Source organism: Grus americana, chromosome 1 (genome assembly GCF_028858705.1).
Source record: "Grus americana isolate bGruAme1 chromosome 1, bGruAme1.mat, whole genome shotgun sequence".
NCBI lineage: Eukaryota > Metazoa > Chordata > Aves > Gruiformes > Gruidae > Grus > Grus americana.
Genome location: NC_072852.1, coordinates 191,799,166 through 191,819,964, shown reverse-complemented (window position 1 = coordinate 191,819,964; position 20,799 = coordinate 191,799,166). Strand labels below are relative to the sequence as shown.

Below are 20,799 nucleotides of genomic sequence, written 5' to 3'. Positions count from 1 at the left end.
TCCTCTTGGAGGCATCCAACGAGAAGCGGGTTTTTTGGCTGTCTGCAAAGCTGTTACATTCACCACCATTTCCAGTTTGGACATATTCTGGGCTCTTACCTGTTTCCAAAGAATGAGGTGCCTATTTGCCATTAAATTTAAATGGAATGGGACCAAGTCCTTATTGGTGTCAGGCTTCGATGCCTAAGAATCACATAAAAATAGACCCAATATTGATTTGAAGTATGCTTTATTTAATAGACCTTCATTTCAATATTGGTTGTAAAAGAAAGAAAAAAGACAGCAAAAGACTGACCACCTATTGCTGTGCAATACAATGTCATAGCCCTATACCTAAGTATCTTGCCCACCTGCGCTGCCTTTGCTGTTCTGTCTTGTATCTACTCCACGGCTTAGACTGACTCCCAGTACAGTGGGGTCATGATGTGACCGCATGGGTGATGTTTCAGGTTAACTGTCCTATGTTTTTCCCCTGTTGGGAACTTCAGGCTCTTACAATGGTAGAATAATATGCAGAGCTCTTCGACCTGTGGTAGTGAACTTGTTCTGATAATGGTGCTGGTGGCATTATAAATACCCCACTCAGGCACATTTTGTCTGGAGTGAAACCACATGGCTGGAATGCATTGACAGCTCTTTGGAGCAAGGACCATTTGTTTTGAATTTGGCTAGTGAAAGGGTAGTAGAGCTTAGGACTCCAAGGTATTACAAACCATGATGAAGAATGAGAAAGTGAAATCAGTGGTGAAGGATCGTTAACTGGGATATAGAGAACTTTGTGACAACATGTGACACATTGCCTTTATGTCATTCTTAGCACAAATGTTATAGTAGAAAAGAGAACTTTCTAAAAGAGTTGACCTAGTAAAAATGATATGAAGGTATTCCACCATTATTATTATTATTTATTTATTGTTATGCTTGTAATAATTCAGGTCCTTTCCAAACAGAAAAGCTACAGGCCCTGCCCCAAGGAGCTCACAATCTAAAGATGGACAAGGAGAGAGATGTGAAGGAAAGGGAGTCCACAGAGAAGTCAAGAGGCCTAGGTGGAAATAAACCGTATCTTAGCAATCAAATGTCGTTTGAATGCATTGTTGCAAAACTATACAATTTTCCAATTACTGCTCATATTTTCCATTTTGGTTCAACTAATTCACTCCTAGGTGCCATGGCACAGATAGATGTGCAGGAAGGAAGCTTTCAATATGTGAGCTCAGAGGGAATAGCACATATGTAAAGTAGAGCTGGAAAACTCACCTAAAAGTGTAGAGATGAGAGGGGTTTGTCTAGATTTTCAAAACTCAGTTCAGTACCAGGATAATTTAGATCCAGAATGGTATGGCTTTATGTCAAGTCCTACAAGGTGGGAGTTGCATGTGATGGATTCCACCTGCAATGTAAATATACTCTATGCATCTGGAGGTTCCTTAATATAGGCTAGTATGAACTACAAAAAATCTATCATGGCAGGGCTAGGGAAGTTAAGAATGAAACGACCACATTGATCTGGTATATTCATGAGTTTCCAAGGGAGGAGAAGGATGGTGCTGAGAGTCCAAGGGTAGTCATTCTTAGGTCAGTTGTAAAATTACATTTTTAATAATGTAGGACACCAGTCACTGATTAAAAAGAAACAGACTGTTTAATTTTAAAAATATTGGTTTTGACTAAGACAGTAAGTCACTCATCAGTTATGAAAAATACTATTAGGTTTTCTTTATACACTTAAATGTCTAAGTATTTTTTATAAAACCTCCAATCAGGTTCCCCCAAACTCTGCAATTGTCATAGAAACTCTCTTAAGGCTTGTCTTTCAAAACTTCTCAACAAATTGTCATATTTTTCCAAGTACTCATGGGATCATTGTATGTTTGTTTATTCCTGAAGTATCTTTCTCTTAGCAAAAACAAGTGTATTATGAAGGCAAAAACAAATAAGCAGTTGAATATTAAAGTGCATAGGTTGTCCACGTTTGGAAAAATAAATGGTTGAAGAAGCAGTAGCTGTTGTGATTACGGATTTCCGGGGAGTAATCCGCCATCAGTTTTTAGCAAGCCACAGATATTTCTTTTACTATAAGAAACATTTTTTTTACAGTCTTCAAATCCTGCAAATGCATTTCTAACAATGGTATCAGGACGGTGATAATCCTCTTGCTGGGAGGGAGAAGCTGTAATTAAATAATCAAATAGACTGATCTTTCATAATTTACAAGTATTCATATTCCTTCAATAAATAAAAGAACATACTTTATCTTTTGATTCTGTATAGCTTTTGAAGCAAATCAAGGTTGTAGCAATTTAAATAAATGATTCTGATAGCTTGACATGAATTATGCTGACAGGAGCCGCTTATGATTATTATGGTGCCCAGAATCTTTTAAGAACCTACAAAGTTAAATAAAGGCTTACAAGTCTCTTAAGCTACTTTTTATTTGCATAGAAAAATATTTATCATAGGAGTCAACTATCATATGAGAGAAATTGCATTTGTTGTAATTGAAAAAGATAGCTAAAAAGTTTCTGTGGGTTATTGCAACAGTACAAGAATACAAGATGCTTCCATTTATTAAAAAATGTAAAACAAATCGTGAAAGCTAAAGCAGGCTACAAAACAGAAGGTCCCCGTATTATCTTTCTCTGGACTGCTATGTTACAAGATCATGTGCCACAGTTGAGTACTATAAAGTGTAATTCTGCATTTGCTAATATAATTCTTAAAACATCCCTCCCCCCCCCAAGCACTATGCAAAATATATATATTTGTAAATGCTTCCTCCTGTAAGCATCACAACCTTGTTATCACATAATCACCCTGGTCAATTGTTTCCTGTGTCCCATCACAGTCAATACTAATGTCCAACTCCTTGTCCAGCTGATCCTGCAGTGTGGCTGGTTCTGAGTTCTGTAACTCCATTTTCTCCATTTGTGAAGCACAAACACTTCCCTCTTCCCGGGAATCTGAAGAGTCGTTGTTATTTTGTGATTCAGCTACCACGCATTTTTCATCAGGACTTTGGACGTTTAATTCACAGTTCATGGTCAGTTCTCCCTCTTCCAGTTCAGCAGTTTTCTCACATTGTTCTTCTGCCTGTTGACGGGAAACTTCTTCAGAAACGGTGTATATTTTATTTGTACTCTGCTCCACAGAGTTTGTTTTTGATCGTCTGTGAAATAACCCAAAATTTTTTATGTCTGTTACAAAATTCACACGCTTTTGTTTCTCCTTAGTGGACTCTGACACCATCATTGCTGAGCCATTGCTTACATTATGTGCTTCAGAAGCAATAGTGGCTGATCTTGGGTGAATCATCGTTGTTATGTCAAAAAGGCTGAAGGTCTTTTTCTTTCCTTTCTTGTTTCCTTCACTCTCACTATTTTCTTCATTTTCTGACAGAGAGGCAGCATCTTTGTTCATCTTTGGATTCTGCAAATTAGACAGCTTGCTTCCTTTTAACAAACCCAGGACTTCAAAACGAAAGCTGGAAATATCTTGTTTTAACTCCTAAAAATTAGGAAGAAAGATGAAATGTCAGAGCATGAAAGCTAATTTGACTTTTCCTCTTGTAATTAAAAGAAGATAAAAAAAGGCTTATGGTAGGCATCAGTAATAAACTTCACCATCTGGATAATACATGTCAACTTCAAGGTGCTTTGCAGACTCTGTCTAATGGATCTTCCAGGTGAGACAGAAAAGTGATCAGCAATTTTATCAGAGAAAACTTCAGAAGAAATGTGCGTTAACCTAGACTACTCATGGAAACCACCAGCAGTGGTGGAGGAAGGAGCATGGACAAACGGAAGACCTACAGCCAATCTGATAGACAATATTATCCCATCATAGTAACAGCATTTCAATCAGCTGTTGACATCATTCTTGACACACACACACACACACACACACACACACACACAGGTTGGGGACAGGACGCATGCACACAGAAGGCATACACATGTGTGCATGCTTCCCTGTGAGTAGCAGTGCAGGCAGGACTTTCTGTGTTTCCACTAGATGTTTGGCAGCTAGCAGCTAAGTCAGACATAACCATTGCAGGCGGCTTTCAGCCAGTGCAACCTCTGTCTCTTAATGGCCTGTCTCAGGAGAAGGCAACTTGCCTTCAGGAGGTCCCTATTTCTCTTCATTTTCTTTAAAGAGATAATCATACAATCATAGAACCATTTGGGTTGGAAAAGACCTTTAAGATGATCAACTCCAGCCATTAACCTAACACTGCCAAGTTCACCACTAAACCATGTCCCTAAGCACCACATTTACACATCTTTTAAATACCTCCAGGGAGGGCGGACTCAACCACTTCCCTGCGCAGCCTGTTCCAGTGAGTGACAAACCTTTTGGTGAAGAAATTTTTCCTAATATCCAATCTAAACCTCCCCTGAAACAACTTGAGGCCTTTTCTCTCATCCTGTCACTTGTTACTTGGGAGAAGAGACCAACAGCCACCTGGCTACAACCTCCTTTCAGGGAGTTGTAGAGAGCAAGAAGGTCTCCCCTCAGCCTCCTTTTCTCCAGGCTAAACAATCTCTGTTCCCTCAGCCGCTCCTCACAGGACTTGTGCTCTAGACCCTTCACCAGCTTCATTGCCCTTCTCTGGACATGCTCCAGTACCTCAATGTCCTTCTTGTAGTGAGAGGCCCAAAACTGACCACAGGATTAGAGGTGCGGCCTCACCAGTGCCAAGTACAGGGGGATAATCACTTCCCTAGTCCTGCTGGCCACGCTATTCCTGATACAAGTCAGGATGCTGTTGGCCTTCTTGGCCACCTGGGCACACTGCCGGCTCATATTCAGCTGGCTGTCGACCAACACTCCCAGGTCCTTTTTCTCTGGGCAGCTTTCCAGACACTCTTCCCCAAGCCTGTAGCGTTGCATGGGATTGTTGTGACCGAAGTGCAGGACCTGGCACATGACCTTGTTGAACCTCATACAATTGGCCTCAGCCCATTGATCCAGCCTGTCCAGATCCCTCTGCAGTGTCTTCCTACTTTCAAGCAGATCAACACTCCCACCCAACTTGGTGTTGTCTACAAACTGCCTGAGGGTGCACTCGATCCCCTCATCCAGGTCACTGATAAAGATGTTAAAGAGAACTGGCCCCAGTACTGAGCCCTGGGGAACACCACTTGTGACTGGCCACCAAATGGATTTAACTCCATTCACCACAACTCTTTGGGCCAGAAATTCAAGCAGTTTTTTACCCAGCAAAGCATACTCCCGTTTCAGTTTCTCCAGGAGAATGCTGCGGGAAACGGTGTCAAAGGCTTTACTAAAGTCCAGGTAGACAACATCCACAGCCTTTCCCTCATCCACTAAGTGGGTCACCTTGTCATAGAAGGAGATCAGGTTAGTGAAGCAGGACCTGCCTTTCATAAACCCATGCTGACTGGGCCTGATCACCTGCTTGTCCTGTACATGCCACATGATGGCACTCAAGATGGTATGAATGAAGTAATAATGAAGCAATTAGCTCAGGCTCTGACTGTATCTTCTGCGTGCGTAAGCTGAGGTAGATGAATATCAGTTTGAATGTCTGGAGTTTGAGGCGCCAATAGTGACAAAAAAGTTTGATGCTAGAAATAGAGTGATGGATGTAAGTGTTGTGATACATATGGCCCTGTTCACTTCATCGGTGTCAAAGGATTTTAATATTTGACTGCTTAGTTAAGTTTCCATCTTTAAGGTCAAAAGGTGTTCTGTATTCAAATAAATGCACAACAGCCCTCTATAACAGAAAAATTCTATTTCCTGTGGTGCTGAAACTATTTGCATCTTGTTTTAGCAAGTATGTTGCTACATGCACTTAGTCCCACTTGGGTGTCCCCTTTACATGGACACAATTCAAACTAGCAGATAAAACTGATTATTTCTCCATCTAAAGAAAAAAGAAGACTTGCTGGATACTATGTACAATATTATCTGTGTGTGGTCCATCAGGGTATAGACAGTGTTCTAGGAAGCAACATACATACTGCCTGAAAAACTGAGGAGTTTGAGAAATATGCTTCACAGTCTTATAATATCTTACTAAAACACCTGTAAACATATAAATTATCACATACCTTAAAATTTTCTTCTGTCAGTCCTTCTTCAGTTTTGGCATCTCTTATCATTGCTGCAACATATCTCTTAACCAGATTTCTCATAACTTCCTAAAAATATAAAATTTTGTGTTAGCTTTCTTGGTATTAGTTACTAAATCTACACTCACTGGGCCTGCTTGGACTTCTTGTTGCTTTAGGAACATGACAAAAATGTATAAAACTTTAATCTCAGTGAAAATTTGTTCTGCTTTTCAGTGGAAAGCAGTGGTGGTAATTATCTTGAGAATGACTGAGTCAGGTTTCACCAAAGGTATGTCTCATGCCAGGAACATGACAATGAGCTGATGTCTCATGAAGGGTGTAAGTCTAGTGCAGTTGTATAATTTTATTTCCAGCTATGCTCTCCCAAGCCTCCTGCGATGTGAGATTCAGAGACTTTCTGAATGAGAAATGATAGTTCTAGGTTTAATGGGCTGTGACAGGTTTTCCTGTGTGTTTTGAACTCATGAAACTTTCAGCATCCACAAATCCTCTGCCAATGAAATCCATGGTATAGCTGGAATAAGATTCCATTTGGGGTTTTGCTTATTTTTAACCTGCTCTCTGATAGTTTCCTTTGTTGCCTTCTCCTTCTAAGAATCCTAAAATTATTTAGGGTGGAAGGGATACCTGGAGGCTGTCTGATCCAGCTCAGGGCCATGTCCAGTCAAGTTCTGAATATCTCCAAGAGTGAAAATGCAGCAGCCTCCTTGAGCAACTTTTTCCAACTCTGTACTACCCTCACTGTGATGATGGTTTTCCTTACAGAGTATCCATTCTTGCAACTTGTGTCCATTGACTCCTGTTCTTTTCCTGTGCACCTCCAAGAAAAATCTGCCTCCCTCTTCTCTCTAACCATCCACTGTATTACTGAAGACAGCAATTAGAATCATAGAATCATAGAATACCAGGTTAGAAGGGACCTCATCTGGTCCAAACTTTACTGGCAACAGGTGCATCTAGACAAAAACACTGTCCGGACAAGATGGCCCATCACTCTATCCCAAATTCCTCCTTTTATGTCAGCCCTCTAACCATCTTGGTGGCCCTTTGCTGGATTTCTTCCAGTTTGTTAACATCTCTCTTGTAGTGGGGGGCCCCAAAACAGGACACATTGCTCCAGATGCAGTCTTAAACGTGTGGACTGGAGGAGAATAATCAGTTCCTCAAAGTGCTGCCTACAGTCTTATTAATGCAGTGTAGTACGTCTGGTATTCAGTTTGAGGATAGATGGTAAACAGCTGCTCTATGTTCACCTTCCCCATGATTTTATAGATCCCTGTTGTACTTCCCACAGCTGTCTCTTTTTCAGGTTGGAAAAGTCCTAGTTTACCTAGTCATTTACCATATGGAATCCATTAAATACCAAACCTACAAGGGTACAGCCCATGTCTTGGTTAACTTGCAGCTCTTATAACACAAAAAAAATTGAAAAGAAATCTGAAAATTATTCCTTGTGCTAGATGAATCTCAAAAAAATCAAAGACTGAGGCAGGAAGAAGGAAGAACAGCTTACAGGGGATCTTGGCAGAAGGGTTATTAAGTGACAGGAAGTTGTCTGTGGGGGACCAGAGCTGGAGAGCAGGTTCTGATGGGGGTTGTCAGTGAGCCACACATCTGATCCTGACAAATCCCAGCAGGGAGATGGGACTATGTGTTTCCTTTTCTAAAGGCAATCCATGATACAGCGGACAAAACACTGGTTAGTATATTATTGCTCTACGAAACATCCTCTTGCACCGCGAAAGTAGACAACACTACTTCTCAAATGCTGTTGCTTGAATACCAAAAATACTATGCTGAGGATGAAGTAAGTATGCATTTTGTGGTTTTTTAATTTTCTTTTTTTTTTCCTGCTTTCTCATGAAATTCTTCCTTTTTTCCCTCCTGAAGACTTTTTGGAGGCATAGAAAAATAATTGCACAAAAAATAAACATGGGCCTGTACCTGGTATTGGTGATGTCTTCTCAGATTGTCAGCTGCACGCCTCTGAAAAAAAGAAAAGAAAAGAACAAAAAAATATGAATCCGTGTCTGATAGTAAAATACAGCATAGCAAAACAGCAGGTCTGTGCAATATGTGGTATCTAGCAAGCTGAGATAGATGGTTGAAAGTCTGTTGAAAAATGGCAGTATTGGAGCAAAGCCTGCCATTAGATTTACCGACAGGAGAATGTTGTTATTAGAATCATAGAATCATAGAATCATTTGGGTTGGAAAAGACCTTTAAGATCATCAAATTCAACTGTTAACCTAACACTGCCAAGTTCACCACTAAACCATGTCCCTAAGCACCACATTTACACATCTTTTAAATACCTCCAGGGAGGGCGGACTCAACCACTTCCCTGCGCAGCCTGTTCCAGTGAGTGACAAACCTTTTGGTGAAGAAATTTTTCCTAATATCCAATCTAAACCTCCCCTGAAACAACTTGAGGCCTTTTCTCTCATCCTGTCACTTGTTACTTGGGAGAAGAGACCAACAGCCACCTGGCTACAACCTCCTTTCAGGGAGTTGTAGAGAGCAAGAAGGTCTCCCCTCAGCCTCCTTTTCTCCAGGCTAAACAATCTCTGTTCCCTCAGCCGCTCCTCACAGGACTTGTGCTCTAGACCCTTCACCAGCTTCATTGCCCTTCTCTGGACATGCTCCAGTACCTCAATGTCCTTCTTGTAGTGAGAGGCCCAAAACTGACCACAGGATTAGAGGTGCGGCCTCACCAGTGCCAAGTACAGGGGGATAATCACTTCCCTAGTCCTGCTGGCCACGCTATTCCTGATACAAGTCAGGATGCTGTTGGCCTTCTTGGCCACCTGGGCACACTGCCGGCTCATATTCAGCTGGCTGTCGACCAACACTCCCAGGTCCTTTTTCTCTGGGCAGCTTTCCAGACACTCTTCCCCAAGCCTGTAGCGTTGCATGGGATTGTTGTGACCGAAGTGCAGGACCTGGCACATGACCTTGCTGAACCTCATACAATTGGCCTCAGCCCATTGATCCAGCCTGTCCAGATCCCTCTGCAGTGTCTTCCTACTTTCAAGCAGATCAACACTCCCACCCAACTTGGTGTTGTCTACAAACTGCCTGAGGGTGCACTCGATCCCCTCATCCAGGTCACTGATAAAGATGTTAAAGAGAACTGGCCCCAGTACTGAGCCCTGGGGAACACTGCTTGTGACCGCCACCAAATGGATTTAATTCTATTCATCACAATGGGCCAGACATTCAAGCAGTTTTTTACCCAGCAAAGCATACTCCCGTTTCAGTTTCTCCAGGAGAATGCTGTGGGAAACGGTGCCAAAGGCTTTACTGAAGTCCAGGTAGACAACATCCACAGCCTTTCCCTCATCCACTAAGTGGGTCACCTTGTCATAGAAGGAGATCAGGTTAGTGAAGCAGGACCTGCCTTTCATAAACCCATGCTGACTGGGCCTGATCACCTGCTTGTCCTGTACATGCCACATGATGGCACTCAAGATGATATGAATGAAGTAATAATGAAGCAATTAGCTCAGGCTCTGACTGTATCATCAATGTGCTGCTATTCTAGCTTTGGCATGGATGTGGTGGGGTAGCTAGGTCTCTGCTTGCAGAGCCCCAAATCACTGACCTGAGATAGAAAGGGAACAATGTGATCACATGTCTCACTTGCACAGGCTGAAGCATATTTTACTGAATTGAGAAAAGCTTGATGCAAACATGGTGTTAGCCAGACACTTGCTGTGGTTCCTAATGTTTCATTTAAAATAGAGCTAACCAAAACCTGCACTATAAAACCATATTAAAGAAAAAAATTTCCTGTTCAGTTCCCTGTTAAAAGCACTTGGTCACAGACCGGGGTATGGAAGAAAGAAACTTAGCCTGTAATGCAGAATTTGGTGTTGGTAAGCAGGGAGTGTAAGAGGGATAGTAACTCTGAAGAGGAACAGCCAAAAGCAGTGCGGTAGGCTGAAAGCATGGTACAGGCTTCAAGCAAGTGCTGCATTAGATTTTACTGCCATACCCAAGGGCTGTCCAGAAGATGATGGGGAAAAAAAAGCTCTGAATTACTTTGTTCTTGATTTACTGTTGTCCTTAATAGCATACTGAGTCACATCTCCCTAGTCTCTACCTTAATTATCCCTGACTGGTGAAAGACTTACAATTTTAACTTGAGTTCTTATATCTGCCGCTAGTGCGAAAAGAAGGTGTCTGACCACTGATTCTACTTCTACAAAAGAGAACACTTACAGCATCTTAAAACAGGATAAAAGGACATCCAAGGGACTTGTTAAGATTGACCTCAGTTGCATAACGAGGCAGGCATAGTAAGGTATTTTGCCATCTTCTTTTACTTGAAACTGAATGGCAATTCATACTTAACAATTTCCCTGTACTCGGAATCAGTTTACACTTCAGGTTGATTTCTTGTTTGTAATTAATTAGAGGGATGCAGTAGCTGGGTGGTTGGGCTTGGCAAAAACTAATAGAAATGGGAAAATCATTATTTCCTAATCACTCTGCATAGATACCGTGGGCTAGGGCTTCATACATAAACATCTTCAGTGTTTTTCCAGATCGTGTTCGTGCATCTATGCCTCATCCAAAGAGAAGGTGGAAATTCCTTGTGTTTAAGGTGGAGGGGCGGGCGAGCTTGCCCACCGCTGGGGCTGGAGGGGGCAAGGTAGCCGCGGGAAGGCCAATACCCTCCCACCACTCGTCCTTGGCCAGGTTTAATTTTCTGATTTTTTTTCGCACTTGACCACACGATGGAGATGTTTCATTCCTGCTGAGAGAGCACTCAGGGAGTCCATGGCTAAGAGTGCTCTCAACAACAGATCTGACTCAGAGGTAAAGGGAAAAAACACTTTAAGGTGTAATTGAAACACACTTCAGGTAAAGCTAATAACTGCTATAAATAAAAGAAGTGCTGACTCTTGTCTTGAAGAATACTTTCTGCAGTTGCTGTCTGCTCTGCTTTATTTTACATCAAAATGTGAAATAAATGCATAGGTTTAATTCTGTACCCATAACAAGAAATAGCTAAACCAGATTTATACTTATTTCGCAACCGATTCTGAAACTCCCAGAAACACAGATTGTGGATTTTCCACTCAATGCAATTTCAAAAAGTGCAATTTGGTATGACTATGTAAACAAATTTATTTGTGTAGTATAGTAGCGTGTCCAGAACAGTTCTACTGCACTTAATTGTTGTCAATCCATACCACTGAGAAGCTGAAAGAGAATGCATTTAATAGTGTGTTTTCATACACCAACAAATACATATTGAACAGGGAATTATGTGTACACATAATCTATCAAAGTTATTACCCCCATCAGTTCTCTATCTCCTATTTAAATGTTCAGATTCAGTTTCCAATTCATAATTGCCTTTTGATTCCTTCTGAAAGCACAATGAATCTTTGCTTGAAACACATCTGAAAATCAAGCTATTCACTATAAACAAAATGGAATTAACACTCATATTGTCCTTATTTAGTTCTCAGCCTGCTTTCCTCTACCTGGTCATAGTCTAATTTATGGTTGTTCAAAATTTGTTTCAAGTAACCACTGTGCTATGTGCATGAAGAAGCGTTGAAAGCTATGGCTGACAAAGGGATAAAAGTTAAATCTGAGTAAAAATAGCAACAGGGGAAGAAACACTCTTCTGATGACAATGTTGTATGAGATCATGAAATTAAACGGGATACTTTTATCACTTTCCAAAGGGAGCACTAATATCTTCTAGGAAGCTCTAACAGTAATTCTACTAGTAGTGATAATTATTTTGGTCTTCCTGCTTATGCCACTGCTAGTAATTATTATTGTTTGGAAGAAAAATCTCTTTAGCAGTCAAAAATTTGATGTTAAATTATTTTCTTTGAAGTATTTTATCAAAATTATATCTTTTATAAATCAGGAATTCAAATTTAATGTCTGTATTTGACCTCAAATTGCTTAGTGATAAAGGCCCAGAAAATGTAAAGGTTGTCTGAAGTCATGGGATATATTCCTCATCTTGAATAGAAGCATCCCATAAAAAGGGTAAGAACTTATCTGTGTTGACAAAGAGGTTTCCCCATGAGATGGTCCTTGGCTATACAACAAACACTCCAGATTATTGATTTCCATTCCAGGTGGAAGCTGTTATTTCTTTACTCAACTTTCAATAACACACATTACAAGGAAAATACAAAATACTTATATTGACTTAGGAGTTGCATCATTTTCCACTCAGAGAACAAAGAATTACAGAAGGGGAAAGAAGATTTTCTCTGACAAATAATAAAAATTATCATGTAGGTTGCTTGGAAAAATGACATAAAAATATGGATAGCTAGAAAAGAGGTAACTGTTTATCTAAACATCAAATGCACAAAAAAATATTACTGAAGATATCCCTGACAATCCTTTCCATTTTTTCCTCTGAAATACTTAAAATTATCTGTAAAACACTTTTTGGCGACTGATCAGACATAAAGTGGAATGTAATTTGAGGAAAATAGTACCATATACTCCAGTGGGATTTGGGTTTCTTTTCTTACATGTCTTCTATTTTGAAATAGCAATGGATTTCAGATGGCCAACAGGAGTAGCCTTGAGATACCCAAAGGCCTTGGGCAGTCAGAACTTCAGCCTAATCAATAGAATTACATTACTAATCTGGTTTTTGTAAAGGTGAGCTGACAAAGTTAACAGAACTGCTATATATATATAAAGAGCAGCACACATTGTTATTTCAGTTTTAAGTGTAGGAGATACTTCGTGATAATAGCTAAAGAGAATGCTGCATACCTGGGATATGTCAAAATGACAGAAAATAAAAATGTGCTGAAATGTGAAAGGTAGACGATCTCTGATTAATAGCAGAGCTGAAGTACTAGTAAATCACATGTAAGCATCCTGGCCTTCCTTCAGCTGTAGCTGTGGCTAGAGCTGCTGCCATCAGCACGGCTGGGCAGCATGTAGCTTTGGAGCAAAATCCTGTCCCTTGAAAAAGCTCCCCTTGGCTCCACTACCCACTAGGATGGCGGAATTGATATCCAAGCATAAGCAAATTAATCAGCTCACTTTCATGCAGACCCTGTTCTTTCCCATGATAGCTTTGTTATAAGCTGCACTGTAGATGGTCATCCCAAGAAATCATGCTGTAGTTATTTCTACTGACGTTTTTCTTCTTCATATGAGCCACATAAATCCTTTCACAAGCGTGTCTGCTGCAAACTATCCTGACCCTGCATATAATGAACTTTCAAGTGTACATACATATATATGTACACTTATATACACACACACAGTGGATTGTGGGTGACACATTTAATACATCTTTGATTCATTCCTAGCTCATGATTCCTGGTTTTTGGTACTAAGGTTTCTTATCCAGATATAATGCTTGATCTTTAACAAGCCAGCTGCATTCTGTCTATTGTCTGTAGGACTAGAAGGTGTTGTGAGCAAGTTTGCGGATGACGCCAAATTGGGAGGAGCTGTTGATTCCGTTGAGGGTGCAGAGGTCTTGCAGAGAGATCTGGACAGATTGGAGAACTGGGCAATCGCCAACTGCTTGAGGCTTAACAAGGGCAAGTGCCAGATTCTGCACCTGGGAAGGGGCAACCCTGGCTATACATACAGACTGGGCGATGAGATGTTGGAGACCAGCCATGCTGAAAGGGACTTGGGGGTCTTGGTTGACAGCAAGTTGAACATGAGTCAACAGTGCGCCCAGGCTGCCAGGAAGGCCAGCGGTATCCTGGGGTGCATCAAGCACGGCATTGCTAGCCGGTCTAGAGAAGCGATTGTCCCACTCCACGCTGCGCTAGTGCGGCCTTACCTCAAGTACTGCATGCAGTTTTGGGCTCCACAGTACAAAAAGGACATAAAACTATTGGAGAGTGTCCAAAGGAGGACAACAAAGATGGTGAAGGGTCTAGAGGGGAAGATGTATGGGGGGGGGGGGGCTACATGGGTGGCTTCTGTGAGAAGCTGCTAGAAGCTTCCCCTGTGTCTGATAGAGCCAATGCCAGCTCCAAGATGGACCTGCTCCTGCCCAAGGCCAAGCCAATCAGCGCCTCTGTGATAACATATTTAAGAAGGAAAAAAATAGCTAGGGAGAGCTTTTGCAGCTGGAGAGAGGAGTGAGAAGATGTAAGAAACTCTGCAGACACCAAGGTCAGTGAAGAAGGAGGGGGACGAGGTGCTCCAGGTGCCAGAGCAGAGATCCCCCTGCAGCCCGTGGTGAAGACCATGGTGAAGCAGGCTGTCCCCCTGCAGCCCATGGAGGAAGGATGAGGGGGTGTAGAGATTCCACCTGCAGCCCATGGAGGACCCCACACCAGAGCAGGTGGAGGCACCTGAAGGAGACTGTGACCCTGTGGGAAGCCCAGGCTGGAGCAGGCTCCTGGCAGGACCTGTGGACCCGTGGAGAGAGGAGCCCACGCCAGGGCAGGTTTGCTGGCAGGACTTGTGACCCCGTGGGGGACCCACGCTGGAGCAGTCTGGTCCTGAAGGTCTGCACCCCATGGGAGAGACTCACATTGGAGAAGTTCATGAAGGACTGTCTCCTGTGAGAGGGACTCCATGCTGGAGCAGGGGAACGATGAAAGGAGTCCTCCCCCTGAGGATGAAGAGGCGGCAGAAACAGCGTGTGATGAACTGACCGTAACCTCCATTCCCCGTCCCCCTGTGCCGCTGAGGGGGGAGGAGGTTGAAGCTGGGAGTGAAGTTGAGCCCGGGAAGATGGGAGGGGTGGGGGGAGGTGTTTTAAGATTTGATTTTATTTCTCATTCCTCTGCTCTGTTTTGCCTAGTAATAAATCAGATGAATTCCCTCTCTAAGTTTGGTCTGTTTTGCTCGTGACAACAATTAGCGAGTGATCTCTCCCTGTCCTTATCTTGACCCACAAGCTTTTCGTTATGCCTTTTCTCCCCTGTTTGGTGAATGAGGGGAGTGATAGAGTGGCTCTGGTGGGCACCTGGCCCCCAGCCAGGGTCAACCCACCACAGGCTGGTCTTGTGTGGAGCCAGAAGTTGGACTCGATGATCCTTATGGGTCCCTTCCAACTCAGGATGTTCTATGAGTCTATGATCTGTTTTGTATCCTCTAGCACTGACTCACCCTTTGGATGCACACTATTGCTTTTTCTACTGGAAAACACCATAGTACATCACTGCTGATAAGAGCATCCTAATAGGACAGTTAACATTTAGAGGCTTCAGAACAAAATGTTTTGAAATCTGAGTTCTGCCTTGCAGACAACATGGCACCAATACATCCATACAGCCAATGTAAGAAAATGAGCCTGAAACTGAGTCTATAATGTTTTTTTCCCCAGTACTGGTCATAGGAAAGGAATCAGAGTTCATAATGCAGGATTCAATGAAAAGAGGTAGGTCCCAACAAAGCTTATCTTGTAGCTCTGAGGCCAGAGTTATTACAGGGGAGATTCCAGTGAGCTGAAGTCAGAGAGCTGTCAGCTGAGATCTCCAAACAAAGGGCAGGGAAAACTCTCCATTTCCCTTCAGCTGTAAGGGCATAGAGTTTCTAAATTTAATTTTTCATGCAGTTTGTTGGGACAACTGAAATACTGGGAATCCAAGGCTGAGCTGTGGGTGATGAGAAGTTTTTCAAAACCAGAAAGCAGCACACTCCCCCAGGACAAACTGTGAGATAACCATGGTGTCCCCATTCGTTTTGCAATGACTTCACCTCTTGGGGAAAATCCAGTGAACAGCATCTGGTTTACATCTACCCAAACTGTGTGTAGACCTGACTGCTGGAGTGAATAGAGACTCTCATGCTCTGATGGGTATGGACAGATTTTCCTAATGTGGAAATTAGAGCGCATAGTGCCTACCCACATCTTATCCCAGTTTGGAGCTCGGGCGCATAACTGGGCCTAGAAATTGCAAAATTTTCTGAAATCAGGTAGCCCTAATGGGGCTTCTGTTATAGCTGAGGAGCTAACTGAAGAACTTTGAAGTTTTATGAGATGCCCAGATATGTGGACTGAGTCTGCCTAGTCAGCCACAGCCACTCACAGGCAGCTGGAAGTCTTGTTGCTTGAATGGTGAGCCCTGTGCTTCAGAGGGATCTCAGCTATACTTGCAGCTAAGTGCCTGTTCTGTAGTGGAAATTAGTGATGGATATGGCCGTATTGTCTCACAGACTTTGGGATTTCCACTTTTTCTCATCAAACCATTTTTTAAAAAATATTTCTCTACAGAAATTAAACAAAAATGTCCTAGATCTCTCCCTCATCTCGGTCCTCCACTCCCAAACATTTCAGTAATTAGTGGTTCACATTCAAATCATAGGGAAGCTAGGTTCAGCTCCATCTCTTCTGTTTTCCCAAGAGAGCACTTACATCCCCAGGGGCTTAAGGATTTTGAGATTGAAATCTCTCCTGTCAGAGCTTTTCTGCTTGAGGTAAATAATTAAATATCTACTGGAGAATAGAAGTGAACACGGGTCTCCCATAGCCCAAGCTATTTGCTTTACTTAGCACTTGCTCCTTCTCTCTCCAAACAGAAATTCCATCCTGAAGCTGAAAAGTCTTTCCCAATAAAAGCTTCTTTGAAATTGGTAAATATTAATGAAAAAGTTTGGGGGTTAAGGATTTTGTATTTTTTTCATTAAAAAACCCCCGCAGAAATCTATTTGGAAAAGTTTCCCACCTAGTCTGTGTATAGACTCCCTGCCCTTTGATCCTTTGCTGCACCAGTTTTCCAAAACCCAAGCTGCTAATTTCTAGGAGCTGGTATTTATGTACCCCAACAGGAGGCAGCTGCAGGAACCAGGGGGTGATCTTTCTGAATGCCCTTCCTTGCTATGCCATTTAGCATGAGGCTGTGAGCACCCTGCCTCTTTCTCTATTATTCCACAGAGCCAGGAATGAGTTTACTCCCAGAGCTGCAGCTGGAGAGGGAAACAAAGGAAAAAAACCCAACCTTATCCTGGATGGAAAGTCTGACAGAAAATATTGTCCTGAAGGTTTGGCTGAGATATATAAGGGTATTCTGGATCTGTCCCAGTCAAACAGGGATATTGTGTTAACCAACCCTAGATCCTCAGCTGCTATATGCTGGCATCACTCCATTAATTTCAATATCACTCTATCAGTTTACCCTAGCTAATCATCCCTACCAAATGTTTAACAAATGCCTAGAAGCATTGCCCACTCTTCCCCCCCCCCACAAGTACACCACTCTCTTTATTTTCTCTTTCTAACAAAATCTCACAGTTTTTCCTTCAGTTGGTGTCTACATTTACTTTTCTTCCTTGCTAGGTTACACAGTAATTTCTTATTCTTGAAGTTCTTCACCATTCATGATCAGATCATGTCTTTTATTTTTATTTCTATCTGAGTAACTGCTTATCTCTCTTCACTGCTTTTCTAATATTAATTTTAAAGGGTTTTTTTCTGTGTTTCTCACAGTCTATTACTGGTTTGTTTCAATGTCATCCTCATTCTTATAAGCTTTCTTTTCTGGTTGTTTCTTTCCCATCTACAAGTATGACAGCTAAGTGAAGCATATTTTCCTTTCACAAGGTAGATACTGGCCAACAAGATCAGGATATTGCAATAAGCCTGATTAGAAGCTTTCCACAAATAGGACAAAATCAGCTTAGGATTGTGAACTAGTTTTTATGTCACTCTTCCACTTTATCATATATCCTATATATACTCTATATACTATGTACATATATATACACTATATACATATATATACACATATATATCCTACATAAACTGTTTATACTATATACGCATAGCCTATCCTTATTACTTACTTCTCAAGAAACTGGGAAGAAATACAAATAAAAGGCTGATTGAGTAATGGTCTAGTGAAGAGCTGTATCTTCTCTCCTGGCCTCTTTGAAATGAATGGACGTTTTGCTAGCAGGGTCAACAGCATGAGAACTATAACCCTTTCTTCCTCCCCTCACCCACACATGACACTCTCATACTCTCACTTAATGCTTTGCTCTCTGAGTTCCTAACAGACTTGAAAACATTTATATTCACCAAATCCCTATGCTATAGGGAAAGTACCATTATCCACATTTTACCTACAATAATTTTCTTTATGTTGGAGTTGGCTAAATGCAGTCTAGTTACTGAGGTACTGACTCGCTCACTATGTGAAATGCAGAAAACAAAACTAGAGAGATTTAGTTGGTGGGTTAGGTTGTTGCCTGGATATTTCCTCTGACAATACAGAAAAACTGTGCTGCTGACTGAGGTATCTCAACTCGCTAAAGCTAGGAGGGACAAACTGAAATCTTCTTTACCCACAGCAGCTACCAGAGAAAGTCTGTGGCTGAGATATTACACACGTATCTGCTGAATCCAGGTGCAGGACTATTCTTGCTCCCATTGTGTGTCTTTCCCCCTCTTTTTTCCTAGAAATTTCACTGCTAATCAACACTATTAGAATAGGGTACCAATGTGATTCTAAAATAACTCTACCTGTAAATTCAAGTAAGCGATTCCAAGTAAATGCTGTTAACTTTCAAAATGTTTTCTTTAATGGGAACAGCTTTTGGTAAGAATGCTTTTATGGTAAAACCATTTCATTACATGGACAGAGAGAGAGAGAGAAAGAGAGAGAAGGAATATCCCATGAGGAATACTTTATACACCAGCCTGTGGTTCATGATATGTCAATGATACTTCAACTGTGACACTTGAGGTAGAGATCATCAACCAGACCCCTGGGATTGGTAGACAAGAATACACATCTGATCTCTCATATTTGTATTGCTTTTTATCTTTCTTGCATTATCTGTAGATGAAGCACAATCATGGTTCATATTGTCATTGCACAAGAATATGATTTCTTAAGTCAAAATACATTTACATTAATGTAAAAAATAAATATTCTCTGCTAGAATTATTCTCTAACTTATAGGCACATTATTTGACAGTTTGGATGCTCCATAAGGCTGAGAAAGACTCATCTATATAGCAAAGGGGACGACTACAGACAGAGTAAAACACAGGACTTACCCCTATTGTTCCAAAACTTTCAGGCTTTCTTCTAATTTTTTTCTTGCAAAGGTGTCTCCATAACCATTTGATCAGATACCAGAGAGACTTTGGGCTTGGTATGACATTGAAAGGAGTGGGCAGAGTTCCTCCTTCTTCAAAGTAACTCATCCAGAGTTTTGTTCGAGCAAACTTCCACTCAATGTCTGCATGATCCTGCACACAAAAAACACACCAGCACAGATGTTGCCGTAATTAAGGAGGTGAAACAAACCTTTACAAAAATCTGAAAACCTAAAACTAGAACAACCCTGAAATACTAATGAATTTTCTTGTTAAAATACTGGCATCTTCTTTTGACTGAAGGTCTTTAACACAAAACTAAGCTAAACTGCTTTACTTCAGTTAAGAGATGTTAGACATGTACAGTATATATCCACTTTCAACCTTTCTTTCCTTGCTACAGACTTTTAAATAATTAAAAGTCTCTCAAACAACAAATAATAATTACAAGCAGAAAAATGCTACATTTTTGAAAGAGATGTTTTGTTATAATAGCAGCTCCACACAGATCACTCTAATTACTCTGCTGTGTAGCAGCTTCAACAAGTCTGTAAGTCTCATGCACTCTCTTAGTAATTGTCAGTCCCAGAAATTCACAAATAGGTTATCCAACTCATCATGAGGCTACTTAAAACTGTTGAGTTGGATATCTTTTTTTACTCCTACTTCAGAATTACATATTTGGAATAGGTCGTGGGTTGTTTGTTTTTTTAAAAAAAAATATTTGAAATTTTATTTCTTTTGGATTCTATATAATATTGTATAATTTTGAAAAGTTTGGAAAAAAATCAAAACTAAACTCGATGGAGAGACTGCTAAATCCTAGCAGCTGAACAAGAAGTTTAAATCACTAATATTAGGCTTGGACAAGCATGGTAGCCAAGAACTTAAACTATAGGTCTAGCCCTAGCCTTTAATATTTAGCCAGATATGCAGTAATCAAAACAGTAATGTAGAAGTTGTAGTAGGAAAGGTATTATACCTGCAGTCTGAGTTTTGATGAATGCTAGTATGTTGTGATATTGTGTACCAGACATTGCCAACTAGCCTTATAGAAACACAGGTAGTCAGTATTTCTTTTGTGGAAAAACTTGTAATTTCAAGATTAGAAAAAAGGCACATTTTAAAATCTTACAGCTGTAAAGTCTTTTATTTGTTTGCTTTCTGCATAATCATATTTGAATTATCATATGTTGAATCAGTGTTTACTTTCATTAGTCTCTTTAATAGACAGCTGAGAAATAAAAATAAGCCAATAGCTCTGATAAGGATAAAGACAGTGTTCATCAAAGGAGAAAACAGGACACTGCTGAATGAGAAGTCATGACCTTTTGTTTGAATTTCTAATGGGTCCAAAATTGTCCATGAAACAAGGGCATCCAATTTCTATTAACTGTATATTCACTCTGTATAAAAATCCAAAAATAACAGCCTTTTAAAGGTTAATAAATATAATGTATTAAAAATAAAGTAGAGACAGAACAATCTTTGGCAGAGTCTTTTTCTCAGGAGAGGTCCTGCACGGTGCAGCTTGGGTAGGGCTGTAGCCCATGTCACTTGCCAGCAGCTTCAGGACACCCTTCTCAACCCACAAGCTGGCTTCTGCAGCTGGGCCACCTCTTCCCCATTCAGAGTTGTGGGGAAATTCCCCTCTATCCAGTCCAGCTG

At 41.1% G+C, this 20,799-nt stretch overlaps 1 protein-coding gene across 2 annotated transcripts in view; it reads right to left on the bottom strand.

Annotated features, from left to right (window-relative positions):
• Positions 1 to 347: 347 nt before the first annotated feature.
• TRPC4 (transient receptor potential cation channel subfamily C member 4) overlaps positions 348 to 20,799 on the bottom strand; it is a 170,414-nt gene continuing 149,962 nt past the window's right edge. For both annotated transcript variants that reach the window (XM_054812973.1, XM_054812974.1), the window contains 4 exons: positions 19,090 to 19,284; positions 8,049 to 8,090; positions 6,081 to 6,170; positions 348 to 3,507 (listed from right to left, as the gene is read on the bottom strand). In XM_054812973.1, coding sequence (XP_054668948.1) covers positions 2,791 to 3,507; positions 6,081 to 6,170; positions 8,049 to 8,090; positions 19,090 to 19,284 — 1,044 coding nt within the window. In that variant the 3' untranslated portion in view covers positions 348 to 2,790. The remainder of the gene's footprint in view (positions 3,508 to 6,080; positions 6,171 to 8,048; positions 8,091 to 19,089; positions 19,285 to 20,799) is intronic.